Raw genomic sequence first — 14,345 nt, 5'->3', positions numbered from 1 at the left:
AACGGGCGGTCACTCGTGTGGGATGCCACATGCGTGGATACTGTTGCTCCATCCCACGTGAGAGCGACCGCTCGTAAAGCCGGCGCAGCTGCGGCGACAGCCGAAATCAATAAAAGGCGTAAATATGCTGCGTTGGCAGATCCGTATATATTTGCGCCTTTTGCCGTGGAGACCTTGGGGCCTTGGGGTGCGGAAGCCCGTCGCCTGTTTAAGGAGATTTCCGCACGCCTCATCGACGCCTCAGGGGATCCAAGGGCTGGCGCGCATTTCGGCCAAAGGTTGAGCCTGGCCATCCAACGGGGAAATGCCGCCAGCCTCTTGGGAACCCTACCGTGCGACCGCAGCGATTTGGGGTCGATTTTTTATATTATTTAGTTTTATTTTTAGTTTGGTTTAGTTTTAGTATATAGTTTATAGTATTATTTTGGTAGTTTAATTAATTAGTTTTATTAAATAATTTATTATAGTTAAATAATGTTGAAAAATAAATTTCCTTGAATTTAAAGTACACAATTTCGAAAGTAGATTGTTGGGAAAATTAAATTGCTAAGCGGCGCAACACAGTATCATCCAAAGAGTATATAATAAGAATATATATCTAAATAAATAAAAGTAAATAAGAGTATATATCTGTTGCTCTATTCATCTTGTTCTGATTGCTTTCAGCTTTCAGGATTTTTGACAACATCCGACATGACATCTATAGTATACTTATACTCTTTGATCCGACAATTTTAAAAAAAAAACACTATATTGTTGACTTGATTCTTGATCAAACTTGAATTAAACTAGATTTGATTTGTGTGTTTCATTTTATATTATATTTTCGAATAACACAGTTTCATCAAGATGTTTTTTATCAACGTCTACGGTTTTCATACCAAAGTATGTAAAAGTAATCAATATTAAAGAATTTAAATCAATACCGATTGTATGGTTAACTGGAAGCCAAAATACTTTGTTTTCTGTTAATTATGCCACTAGTATAACTATACTAATCATCTAATTTCTTTTATTTCAGATAAAAAGACATAAGATTTTTCATATATTGAACTCAGTTGTATTTGGCAAAAAACTATTAACCCATTTTATTGTGCATGACATCCAACCTGATGCTGATCCTAATTTTAGTGTGGTTACATTAACATTTGGAAAGAAGAAAGAAGCTAACAAAGCTTTAAAACTCATAAATGGATTTTGCTATTTCGATTTTACTAATAAAAAAGAATTGAATTTATCAGCAGTTGAGTTAACGGAACATAACATTGGTACATATGACAGTGATGATCAAATTACAAGAGATAAAGAAGTAAGGCCTACAAGACAGTCACAAGCTCCTCGTGAATCTCAAGACAGAAGTCGTAGTCCTCATTTGGCTACTGATATAAGTAAAATAGATGTAAGTTTCCAATAATGATAGTCAAAATATCTTTGTTGCAAAACTTTTATTACCACTAATATTAATGAGATTAAATGTTGTAGATGGAGATTGAACTAATCCAAAAAGAACGCATCCTTATTGTTGAACAAAGAAAGTTACTTTTGGAAAAGAAGAGACTTGAATTACTAAAGGTAAGAATTAATATGAATTTGATATGTTAAAGACAATATTGCTTGTTTCTAAAGAAAATTACAGACACGGCAATGATAGAACCAATAGTTTGTGTACAATAATTCATTGAGATAAACATTTTTTATGGTAAAATTAACCAATACTAGTTGTGGGTAACTCAAATAAAATTGAAGATTTGCAGATCAGTGAACTAGTTCATAGATAAGCTCAATTTATGCATAGAGTTATGATTTGTGTTTCAAGCTAAGAACTGCAAGTCACTCACAATTTAGCTTGCAGCTTGGTGACTCACATAGTTTATAGAGCTGCAAGCTGTCTAAACTGCAGCTCAACAGTTCAAGTTCATGAACTGAACTGTTGAAACGTTTTAAAGCTAATTTAGCTATCCAACATTAACAAAAAGAGTTTTGTAACATAAATTTTCATATCCACAGGATTTTGAGCCAACCTCTATAACTGATTTAGAAAGATATGCCGCTGCTATTGAAAGGCAGGATGATGAATCCACAGTTCAACAAAAATCTGCTAAGGTTAAAGGTACACCAGTACCAGTCCTAGCTAGCAGAGCTATCGTAAAGCAAATGAAAGATGCTGTATCAAAACGTAGTAACGTCAAAGGTATTACACAGCCTTTATATTTCACGCTAAGGAAGCGTATCATAGAAATAATTAAAGGCAAAAGTAACTTGGAAACTGATGACATTATAAAAATGTACAGAGATGTGTATCCATTAGAGTCGGATGAAGTTCTATTGGACCGTATTGAAGCAGAGATTAAAATAGCTCAAGCTATTAGAAATGAAATCCAAAAAGCCGATAGTCAAGTGGGGAAATCCAATATATCAGGTATTTCTGTCTATCTTTATATTGAATACACAAATAAATTACTAAATATTGTTAGTAATTAAAAAATTGTGTATTTTTAAAGATAGGACAAGTTAATGCTGGTTTTATATTAAATGAATAATTAATATCCATCATTGAGGCACTTATAGCCTAACGGTTAAAGGTACGGACATATGACAATATGGTTGTGAGTTGAAATCCTACCATTTGGCTATTGTGATTCAATATTACCAAGCACAAGCTTAGTTGTAATGGTTTTTTTTTGTATCATAAGGTGGCAAACGAGCTAGCGGCCACCTGAAATCGCTGAAATAGCGAAGTGACCGTTGCCCATAGACATACGCAATTGCATATGCGTTGCCTACCTTTAATCGCCAGAGGAGAGAATGCACAGAAAGAAAATATTTTCCCTTTCCATGCATCCTGGTTATAAGAAATTTTAATAAAAATGAGACACAGGATGTAACTTTATATAATTTCAGACTCAAAGGTGAATATGATGTGTTAAATATCCAATGTAAGAAATTACATAATAGCAGAGACGCTTCTAAAATTAATTATTATAGAATCAAACAAAACGATTGATTAGTTCACAAAATGTAATATCCTATTTGTCAAATTAATAATGCTTTGTTCAAAACATTTTACGCTGTCAAATTTTGTAAAAACATAGTTGACTTTTTTAGTATATAACTAGAAGTTTGTCTACCTTTAGTAGAGTAGTAATACAGGCATAAAACAGGTATTTCCCTTTACAACCCCACCCTTACCAATTTCATCCTTAGAAAAGGATGATAAAGGGAAGAGAAACAAGTATTTGGGCTCTATAACAGTGTGTTCTATAGCGGTCTCATTTTAATGTTCCAGGTCCATCCAATACTGATAAAGAAGTAAAGAATAAAACTGTAGAATCCGAGACCAAAGTATTGGAGAGTAAAGAAGTAACATCCACAGAGATTTTGGATCATGAATTAGATGATTGGATAGAAGATGATAAAGTGAGTCAGCAAGAAGGCAACAATGAAGGTCCTACGCAAAGTGTTGAAGCAAATGATAAAGGAATTGTGGTGATTATTAACTAATAAGCTTTTAAGTAATTTTGATGTTTTAAAAAGTATGAATTTATATAATCTAAATATAGTATATACGACTTTTATTTAACTTAGAGAATGAATCTTATATGTTAATTTATATTATATCGTAATTTTGACTAAAAACAGACAACTTTAGTGTAAAAATGTTTTTTTTTTTTAATTTTTTTTATAAGCAATAACGAACAGCGGGACTATCAAGGTGTTCATTGACACCCATAGACATGTTACCTCCATCTGTGTTATAACAATAGTTTTTTTTTTTAATTTCGCAGGAAAACCAGTGTTTTTTTTTAAATTTGTAAAATTACTACACTACTTTTTATTTCGTTAATGATTAAGGAAAATAAATTATTTAAGTTCTAAGGTTTTTTATTTTTATTACACAACACCAACGTTAACATTTATTTACTATGCGATTACACTGCCGAATAACATATTTCTTCAAAGACATTTATATAATGAACTAGTTGTCGCCTGCGATTCCGTCTACGTCGGGTTAAAAAGAAAACTTAATTGGTAGCCAATGTTCTACATCTATGTCAATTATGAAGAAAAGGTGTTCTGTTGGCTAGATAAAGTGCATTCGCGAAAAGCGAGCAACAATCATGTGACATTAAAAGCTTTTGTCAGTTCTATACATTTTTGAAGTTCTTTATCGAATCGCTTCGGAGCAAATGCACTTTGTCTATTCCCGCAGAGTCCTTAGGTCTAATTTTTTCAGTGTTGTCACAATACAAAATGACATTTCAAAAATAGCATTTAGACGTCAAACTTGTTGACAACACTAAATCTATAGGTTAATTATAAATAAAATATAGAGATAATGAAACTCAATGAACATTCTAACAACTATACGAATGAAATGTGAGTAAATATTTTTAAATGATTACACCAAGACAAAGATAAGCTGATTATATAAATCCTAATACTTGTCTATGAATGAAAAACATTGAGTTAATATTAAGATATAATACTAATGATTATTCTTTACATAACTATAAAACAATCGAATATTTTAGATAGAATTACTAAAAGAAATTACAGTACTAGTACTAAATACAGTAAAGATCTTTAAAACATGGTAATATATGTTTTTAATGAAATTCCACTACAAAACACTGAAAAAAACATGTTGCCAAACTTATTCAGTAAACTAGACATTTTCAAAGCTGTAATTTAGTTAATAGAGGAACATAACATCAGTTCACTATACTTTCCACTGAGGGACTCGGAGTCTACCTTAAGTTGGTGACTAAGTCAATGCTGGCTCAGTGCGAGTTAACTTCGCACAAATCTTTGAATTTCTTCAAAGAATTACATTCATGGCTTTATAATATTATAATTAAAAGTTAATTACAACTTATTTATATAGAATACTGCCTTTTATTCCGAATTTAAGCGAAATTGAAAAAACATAGCCTATGCGCTATACCAGACATGCCATTTTGGAATTATCTACTAACACCTATCCATCCATACTTTCTATTCCAAAAAATATAAGTAGGATTAAAATTAGATGTATAGAATGGATACAACGGATAACAATTAATAAGAATATAGAACTTATTACTAAGACTGTAATAAAACTCATGTTATCATAATTCTATAGAAATTATGAAATTATAACATACCTATCTAAACAATTATACCTTCGTAAGACTGTAATCATAGACTTATTAAAAAACAGACATGTTTGTATCAATCAATTTAAACAAAAAACTTTACAGAATTAATCCATAGACAATAAATGTCACTGTCAGCCAGTGACATGTAGAAATATGGTTTCTCATTTATAACTAAATCGATAATATATATATTGTTATCGCTTTTATGGTATTCGAAAAGAAACTAGTGGAAATCCACTTTTACACTAATAGTAAATAAGAAAAATAACTAAAGTATCTAATGTCTGATTTACATTATGCCAGTACAGTAAGACAGTCGAACAACTGGCAACTGTAAACATTAACTGGCGCCACTGCTATATGACTTACGATTGTTTACTTAGGAGCTATTGATATTATTAAACCATATGATGATATGATCAATAATCTTCTAAATCATCTTGGCCAATGTTTGCCACATCGATTGCTTCTGCGGTCTGTATATCTTCAATGTTATCATCATTAGCAATACTATGCGTTAACTTATTAATATCTTCAACTAGATTTTCAGTTTCAGATTTTTCAGTGTCTTTAATAACAATTTCTTTAACTTCATTGTCTGTTTGTTCATCTTTAGGTTTGTCTTTACAGTCATCATTTCCTTTATTGACAATTTTAATATCTTCTTTGTCTACATCAATTTTTTCTTCATTTTTAACGTCAATCACTTGAACATCTTCTTTTGAATCATCACCTGCATCTTCATAATCCTCACCGGCCATTTCATCACCGAATACCTCATCCTCATCTCCACTCGTGTTATCATTATTTTTATTATTGCCTAGTTTATTACCTTTTTTCTTAGGTCTTTTAGTAGGACCGGCGAGGTGGAGCGGTTTAAATGTCATAATCAGACCATCACCTGTTAAAAGATTATAAATATTGTACTATCTGTCGCCCGCGTCTTCGTCCATGCGAAATTAAAAGGAACTTAAATAGTAGCCTATGTGTTCTTCCAGGTTATGTTTTATTGCGATGCTAAATTACATCAAGACCGGTGGAGTGGTTCCAGAGATACCTTCTAACATACATCGTACTGTATTTATAATATTAGTAAGTGTTTTTAAGTATCTTGTCGGTTCCAGGTCATTGCCGATGTTCTGAGCCGATAACATATTTGACAATATCACACTCAGAGACGGATATTAGTCAACTGATTGTGATAGTAATACAATTAATGCCAAATTATACGATATTAATCAGAGCATTTAACACTTTTAATGCTATTGAGTTTTTAGTAACTAAAGTCGCAGTCTGTGGCATGGAATGTGTTAAAGCATGTTATATGAATAAATAGACATAACCGGAGAAAATATTAATATGTAATTAAGTATGTATATCTAGATTTGAGATAAAGTGAATATATACTATAAAATAAAGGGCAATGTTAAATAATTTGATGATAAAATTTTACCAGAAATATTTTAGAATTATTAAGTTTTTTTATAATAAAGAGGTATTGTAATAAAGTATTTGTCATAACTTACCAAAATCTATCTCTCCTTTGGTACACAAATAATCATAGCTGGGGTAATCCTGGCAGACGACGACGCACAGTTTGCTGCGAGGTGACTTCCTGCAGCTGATGATGCCGTACGGCTTCAGCATGGGACCTATCTCCTTCACTTTGAACTTGCCATTAGCAAACATACGCAACGGCAGATTGCATGTCACGTTCAGCAGGCGCTTTGTTATATCGAGTTTTATAACCTAAAAATTATATTTATAAATTACTAACTTACGCCCGCGACTCCATTCGTGCGGAATGTAAAAAAAAGATCAATATTTAAGAAAAAAACTATACAATCTCTGAAATTGGAATTTGAGAATTGGTTCAGTAGTTTCCGAGTTTTTCGCGAACATACATCGTGACACGAAATTTTTATATATATAACAATGAATGTCAATAAATGTCAAAAGTTTAAATAAACGTAAATATATATCAAATACCTTCATAACTTCATCCGTAGTTTTTTCGATACGTTGACAGATTTTTTCATCTTCACCGCCATCATTATTTCTGCATCCTTTTATAAACTGGAATAGAAATAATCAAAAATATATCTAGTGACGGACATAGCCATACAGTAGAGCCTGGATTATAGAGAGTACAACGGACAGTAACCTCGACCTCTTATCCGAGTTTCTCGCTCATGGAGGTCGTCTGCAGTTATGCGAGAAAAAAGTATTTTGCCAGAAATATTTTAGAATTTACGAGTATTAGTGTCACATATGAAGTTTGTCTATGGTTAAAATATTTCTCTGGATTTATCATCGTAAAGGAACTCTATGATTGAGGTAATAAACTAAATTATTATAATTACCAATTCCCGAAGCACTTTTACTTCGCTGTCGAGTGCTTCTTTCAATTTTGGTTCCAATGTATAGATTTCTTTCTCATGTTCCTCCTTTGCAAGAGTCTTTAATTCTAAAAAAGGAAATAAATGTAATATGTTTATGTTACAATTTCAAAGAAAACCTATCTTCACATCACAATATACAGTCGAACCTGGATAAGCGAAATATTTTTCCCATTTATAGGGGGTCCTCTCTTACTCATGTTTCTCGCTTATAGAGGTTTTTCTCTTACCCATGTTTCTCGCTTATGGAGGCGATCAGTCAATGACTCTCGCTTATAGAGGTTTCTCGCTTACCCTGATTCAACTGTATTTCTAAGTATGTGATAAGCAGCTGAATCAATATAATCTAAACGTGATTCAAACAATTTAAAAGCATTTGAAGTGAACAATTAACTAGAACTTACTTTTATATGCTTGTTTATCTGAAAAGGAAAAAGGAAACAGTTTTAAATTATACAGTCATGATTTTATCTTACTAATATTATATGCGAATGTTTATTTTATATTTTATCAACTTACCAGCATTAGGATACTTGGGCAGGGGTCCTGGTGTCGGTGGTCTGTACGGCGGTGGTCTTGGTATATTGACTTGGGGCTTCTTAGGCGCTGGTGCCGACGGCGGTTGTTCTGTTGCTGGGCGTTTCTCCGGCGTTGCTTGGTTCATTAGAGGCCGCCGTATAGGTGCAGCTAGTAAGTTTTTTTTAATATATTAAATTCAAGAAATAAATCTTCTTTTCATAATAATGTCGGTATATTTATTAGGTAAACGATTCAAATAGTTTTTATTCAATAGTATCTTGCACAGTTCAATTGATTTTTTTTGAAAATACTATTATAGTAAAAATTTAAATAGGACTGGAAATCTTATATTTACAACTCTAATGTAAAAAATTGAAAGAACGAAGATTTACAATTCTAGACCGAATTCTCCTACTAGAATACGCCATTTTGTATAGGTGCCCCTTATATATGTTGTTAGTATTTAAAAAAATTGTGCGATATAACTTCACCACGAATACGATCTTATCATACTACCCATCTTCCCTTCCGGTGGGAAAGGGAAATTTTCTTCCCGTCAAATAGAGAACATTACCCGCGTGAGATAAAACTTTTCTATCTGTAGAAAAGAGAGCTTCTCCCGCGAGAAAGGGAACATTGCCTCTATTTGAACCTTTTTTCCCGTAGAAAAGAGATCTTGCCCTGACGGGAAAGAGAAGTATACCTCCCGCGAGAAAGGGAACTTTTCCTCTTGTAGAAAAGAGAACTTTACCCGCGGGAATGGTTTACGAATAGACCCCATTAAATATTTATATGTGTCTAAAATTTACAACATAAAACCTAACCGTGTGTTTCCATCTTCGTAAGACCAGTACAAAATGTTAATGTTTTACGAGGGGAAACTCACGGTAACAAAATGCAAAATTGAAACATCTCACCTCCTGATGGAAAATCAGTAATTTTATTGAACTTGGCCTTCGATTCAAGGACAAAATTCTTTCTGACATTAGGAGGATAGTTTGTATTGTACTCCTCTATGATTTTCTCCATAGGCACAGTCACCCTGTAACCCAACATCTTATTGATTCGAGTCCTAACAATACTTTTCATGAACTGCACGAAACCTGGTTTCTTCGCTTGAATCATTAAGCCGCTTTCTTCCAGCGCAGTTTTTACTATTTTAGACGTAGCTTGCCCACGCCAAGTTTCGTTTTTGTGATCAGCAGCAGATCTTTTGAGTTCTCTAGCCCTTCTAATTTTTTTGAATTCAGCTTTAGTAAGATAAATCGCTGGCTCATTAATTTCCGGGACTGTAGGGTCTTGAATTTTGCCGAATTTGTTATGAGGATTAAAATCATTTCTACTATAAACAACCCCTTTACTAGTGCTTGGCTTACTATTAATGTAGTCTCCGACATTATCTTTCTTATATTCATTCCCATTTTTTTGTTTAGTCCATTTGTAACGTGAATTTTCATTTGTATTACCAGGTGCTCGATCACTTGGGCGGTTGTAATCACCTTGCTCTTTGTCATAGTGACGATTGTAGTCGGCACCGAAATTTGCCGAGTTATTTGCATTACGACGATCGTCGGGTCCGCGCCTGAAATCAGATCCTTCCGGTTCTGATTTATAACTCCTGTCAGACGACTGGTTATAAGAATCCCTCGAATTTTTAGGAACGTGATCAAAATTCCTGTTCTCCGATCTTCTGTATCGATCGGGACTCCAATCACCGTGACGTCTTTCATCGGAGCGACTGCGCGGTTCATAGTCATCGCGGTCACCTCGTGAAGTGGACGGCCTTTCACTGCGATCATGATATTTCTGATCGTTCTTTTCTTCGAAATATCGTGATCCGCTATCTCTTTTAGAATATTCATTTCGCGGATTATCATTTCCGCGAGGTATATACTCGGGTTGATTTGACGTTACGGTCATTGGTTGGTTGTTGCCATAATTTGATGACTCACCGTAACCCATATTGGTATTCTGTGGACAAAGCATGTTCACGGTATATTGACATCCGTAACAAAATTTAAGCAGACAAAGACTATATTCAATATTTACAATAAAAAAAATAGAAAAGGTCCTCCTATCAAAATTAACTCTACTTAGAACATTATGTAATTTTCTTCCTTAAAAACCATATGTTCTAAGACAGAATATAGTCATATTGTTCATACTTAAATTGTTGCGGAAAGAGATGTGTAAATAATTACACAGCTCTTTAATATTTTTACAGTTCTGGATCATATAGACTATATTACATAGTCCGTACGATTTAATGGTGAAGGAAAACATCGTGGGGCAACCTGTACATATCTGCAAAGAAATTCAAAGATATGTATGTAGTTAACCGCACTGGGCCAGCGTAGTTGACTATGGCCTGGTTACACATGACTTTGGGTAGTCTCCAAACTCTCAGCGGGGACGTACAGTGAGCTGTACATTTAGATAAAGCCCAAATACTAGCCGTTTTGGCGTAACACGCTTAATGCCACCGTCTCGCCCAGCGAGTTCACATTACTACGTGAAAACCAGAGTAGCACTGAGTGTATTTAATACCTATATCCCCCCCATAGTTTTTAATCAGCTCAACCATGGTAAAATATGACAGTCTCAATATACATGAGCAAAATAGCGACCTACGTCGTTTAATTTGCTCGAGACGGCTGAAAATTCCCAAAATCTATCACTATTTGCGGTGGCCATTGCCAAAATAAACCTTACTACGCTCAAACTCCCAAAACAATATCTTGTTGAAGAGTTAATAACTACTTCAACTTTGAGTATGTCTATCATCCTGCAAAAAAAATCGACTTGAATAAGCGAGAGTCTAAGGTAATGCGATATTTTTTCTCGCTTATAGAGGTTTCTCGGTTATCAAAGTCCGATTTTACTTCTATTTCACAGCACAACATTTTTAAATCAGCATCCCCACCACTTTTGTATGTCAAATGAATAACAGACCATGTCCCACCCATTGTACGATTAAATCAGAATAAAAATAATAAGTAAATGTAAATAAAGTTTGAATTATAGGAATGTAATAAACCAGAAATCATGTCAGATTGTAAAAAAATATACATTTTTTTCATCTATTTATTTAACTTACTTGTGGCATTGGCATTCTGGGAGAGCCGTATGGAGGCTGCGTCATCATGTTAGAACTGTGAGGCATTCCCGTGGGGTATGTAGGGGAGTCCTGTATAAGATAACGAATAAAAAAATAGGGTCTTGACAAACAGACGGACGGACAACAAAGTAATTCTCTGAGGGTTCTATTTTTCCTTATCAAAGTACAGATTCTTAAAAATCTAGAATACATCCTAACTAGAATACATGCTACCAGAAAATATTTAAAAGATTAGGATTTATAAGATGTAACTTTGTACATAGGAATGGTTGGGATACAGTCGAACATAAATAAGTGAGAGTCCAAGAGACCGCGATATTGTTCTCGCTTATGAAGTTTCTCTTTAATTCGAGGTTCTCGCTTATGGAGGTTATCCGGAACGGTCAATGAATCTCGATTATTGAAGTTTTTTGGTTATCAATGTCCGACTGTTCTTCAATTTCACAGGATAACATTTGTAAATCAGCCTATCCTCCATTGTTGTTTGTCAACAGTTCTTGTCCCACATTGAACGATTACAACACATAAATTACAATAAGAAAAAGTATGTATAACTTAAAATCTTTCAGTGTCGGGAATATAATAAAGCAAAAATCATATCAGAACATAAAAAATACACATTTTTTTCATATATTTATTTAACTTACTTGTGGCATTCTAGGAGAGCCGTACGGAGGCTGCGTCATCATGTTGGAACTCTGAGGAATTCCCGTAGAGTATGTAGGAGAACCCTGTATAAGATAACAAATAAGAGAAAACAAACAAAAAGGATCTTGACAGACATATGGTCAGAAAACAAGCTAATGCTATAAAGGTTCACTTATCGTGGTGTGGATCCCTAAAAACCTTAATTATATTTTAAAACTGGTATCAGAAAAAAATTAAAAGCTTAAGATGTTGAGCTTAGACACACGAGAGTCCAGAAGACTGCAATATTGTTCTTGCTTATAGAGGTTTCTCTTTAACTCGAGTTTCTCGCTCATTGAGGTTATTCTGCCGGAATGGTCAATGACTTGAATATTGAATAAAAGGAATGTGAACCAGAAATTAGAATGTAAAGATAAGAAATATCATCATAAAAATACACATTTTTCTATTTAACTTACTTGTGGCATTTGCATTCGGGGAGAGCCGTATGGAGGCTGCGTCATCACATTGGAACTCTTAGGCTTTCCGGCAGAGTATGTAGGGGAACCCTATTTAAGACAGGTAAGAAAAAAAATCTGGAGTACATTTAAACTGTTACCAGAAAAGCTTTATTAGAATACTAGTTTTTGCCTAGGACTTTATAAACACACATTAATAAAAAAACTTATAAAGTAGCCTATGCATTCTTCTAGACAGTTTTCTACATCTTTACAAAATTTCACCTAGATCTATTCAGCCGCTCTGGAGATATCTTAACATAGATCCATCCAATTGCAACATATGGTTCAACCTGGATAAGCAAGAGACTAAGAGAGAACTATATTTTTCTTGTTTGTAGAGAATTCTTGCTTATGGAGTTCGAAATAGAGATGAGCGGATGGATGGATGTTTGAAGTTATCTCTAGAACAGCTGAACAGATTGTGAATAAATTTGGCATACATATGGAATATACTACTACTACTTATGTTCTTTTTTAATTTCGCGCAGACAGAGTCGCAAGCGACAGCTAGTATGTTTCTAAACTAACAAAACCTTACCTGATCATACATAAAGTATGGTGTGCTGTATGGATTATTCTGCATGTATTGGGGTACAGCAGATATTGGCTGCACAGGTGGCTGACCGTGTCCATCAGTACTTGGACCTTTGGAGCTTCCTTGATTCTGATCCTGAAATAATTCCAAATATTACTATATAATGCAAAATCAATTTAATGTCATTGCCTAAAAGGTATAATTAATGTAGTGTATATGCGTTTGCATAGCACATGTTTCTGAACGAGCGGCTACATCTGCTGATATTTTGACAGTGACTTAATTAAACATTCTACACTAAGCTAGCTATTATTACTCCCAATACATAACAGTTAAAGCAGTCAGCAGTAACAGTCTCCTGAATGGTTGCAATTATTTCGCTGAAATTTGACATAGATGTAGAACATAGACTGGAAGAACACATAAGCTATTAATTATATATATTTTTTAATTCCGCACAGATGAACTAGCAGACATCTAGTATTCTATAATATTACAAAGTTGCTGTTACCTGACCAGCCATATAATATGGGGCAGAATATGAAACAGGTGTTGTATGAGGTTTCATTGGAGTCTGTTCACTTGCATTATTGTGACTAATGTTTCTGCCATAACCTTGATCAGGGTTTGAGTTCTGAATACTTGGTCCCTGAAAGATGTTGAAAACATTTATTTATTTTTATTACTTAAGGTCGCAAAGGAGATAGCGGCCACCTGACATTGTTAAAATTACCCACACACATTTTCAATCAAGTTAGGTTGTAGATGTATTGCACATGTTTAAAGGACAAAGATGTTCAGAAAAAACACTCATTAACATATGTGATGAGGTGTTTTATCTGACGAGACAGACTCTTCTTGGTGTACCTTGGCCTTATAAATAATTGTTGGTTGAAAATAAATCTTTTTTTTTTAAACCTACCTTATTTCTGCGTAGATCTTCTACATGTAACTTCTGACCCATAAAAACCAGTCCATGCAGCTCTTTTGTAACGGCAATGGCATCATTTTCGTCACTTAGGCCAATGGTAACTTTACGGCTTTGTGGACTTTCATATACGAGGTTATCCACAATCAAATCGTTCAAGTTGCATCGATCTCTTATAAGCGCCTTCACCTCACTATAACGTATCTGAAATAAGGCGCTAATTATCATACATTTCACGAGTGAAATAGTTCCGTATGAACTTTTTAATACCTTAGTCGGCAAATTATGGATTATTAACAGCATCTTTGATTTTTATGCGAGAATGGTCACTCATTAATCAGTACAGAATGGAATAAACTGTAGATTACTTAGGTTGTACACTTGTAATTGCACAAGAATCATAAACATTACAATTTAAATTAAATTGATAAAATAGTATACAACAATGAGATGTGACGACTTTATTAAATTAAAAATTTACATAGCCTATGTCATGTCAAAGCAAAAATACCTATTTACGCGATCGATAAACCAAAGACAAAGCTGTCAAAACATACCCT

At 33.9% G+C, this 14,345-nt stretch overlaps 2 protein-coding genes across 2 annotated transcripts; one reads left to right on the top strand and one right to left on the bottom strand.

The window, feature by feature from the left end:
* Positions 1–705: 705 nt before the first annotated feature.
* Positions 706–3,830, top strand: LOC106125678 (uncharacterized). Its single transcript, XM_013322962.1, has 5 exons — positions 706–885; positions 1,022–1,399; positions 1,483–1,572; positions 2,008–2,419; positions 3,287–3,830. The coding sequence occupies exons 1-5, from the start codon at positions 850–852 to the stop codon at positions 3,499–3,501; spliced, it is 1,131 nt and encodes a 376-aa protein (XP_013178416.1). The 5' UTR covers positions 706–849; the 3' UTR covers positions 3,502–3,830.
* A 1,587-nt stretch (positions 3,831–5,417) lies between these two features.
* LOC106125744 (uncharacterized) lies at positions 5,418–14,286 on the bottom strand. The gene is made up of 14 exons (XM_013323047.1): positions 14,056–14,286; positions 13,780–13,989; positions 13,369–13,506; positions 12,861–12,992; positions 12,281–12,370; positions 11,822–11,905; positions 11,154–11,243; positions 8,974–10,027; positions 8,057–8,224; positions 7,942–7,959; positions 7,502–7,605; positions 7,128–7,214; positions 6,665–6,887; positions 5,418–6,039 (listed from the first exon to the last, which is right to left on the bottom strand). The coding sequence occupies exons 1-14, from the start codon at positions 14,086–14,088 to the stop codon at positions 5,558–5,560; spliced, it is 2,913 nt and encodes a 970-aa protein (XP_013178501.1). The 5' UTR covers positions 14,089–14,286; the 3' UTR covers positions 5,418–5,557.
* Positions 14,287–14,345: the final 59 nt, after the last annotated feature.

This window comes from Papilio xuthus, unplaced genomic scaffold (genome assembly GCF_000836235.2).
Source record: "Papilio xuthus unplaced genomic scaffold, Pxut_1.1 DF825783.1, whole genome shotgun sequence".
In the NCBI taxonomy this organism is placed as follows: Eukaryota; Metazoa; Arthropoda; class Insecta; order Lepidoptera; family Papilionidae; genus Papilio; species Papilio xuthus.
The sequence above is the reverse complement of the archived record's forward strand: the minus strand, read 5'-3'. Positions and strand labels throughout refer to the sequence as shown.

Coding starts and splice junctions, on each gene's coding strand:
- LOC106125678 (XM_013322962.1), top strand. CDS start 850: ATGTTTTTTATCAACGTCTACGGTTTTCATACCAAA. Junction 1,400..1,482: donor CTGATATAAGTAAAATAGAT/GTAAGTTTCCAA, acceptor TAAATGTTGTAG/ATGGAGATTGAACTAATCCA. Junction 2,420..3,286: donor GGGGAAATCCAATATATCAG/GTATTTCTGTCT, acceptor TTAATGTTCCAG/GTCCATCCAATACTGATAAA.
- LOC106125744 (XM_013323047.1), bottom strand. CDS start 14,088: ATGCTGTTAATAATCCATAATTTGCCGACTAAG. Junction 12,371..12,860: donor CATACTTTATGTATGATCAG/GTAAGGTTTTGT, acceptor TGTCTTAAATAG/GGTTCCCCTACATACTCTGC. Junction 11,244..11,821: donor GCTCTCCTAGAATGCCACAA/GTAAGTTAAATA, acceptor TATCTTATACAG/GACTCCCCTACATACCCCAC.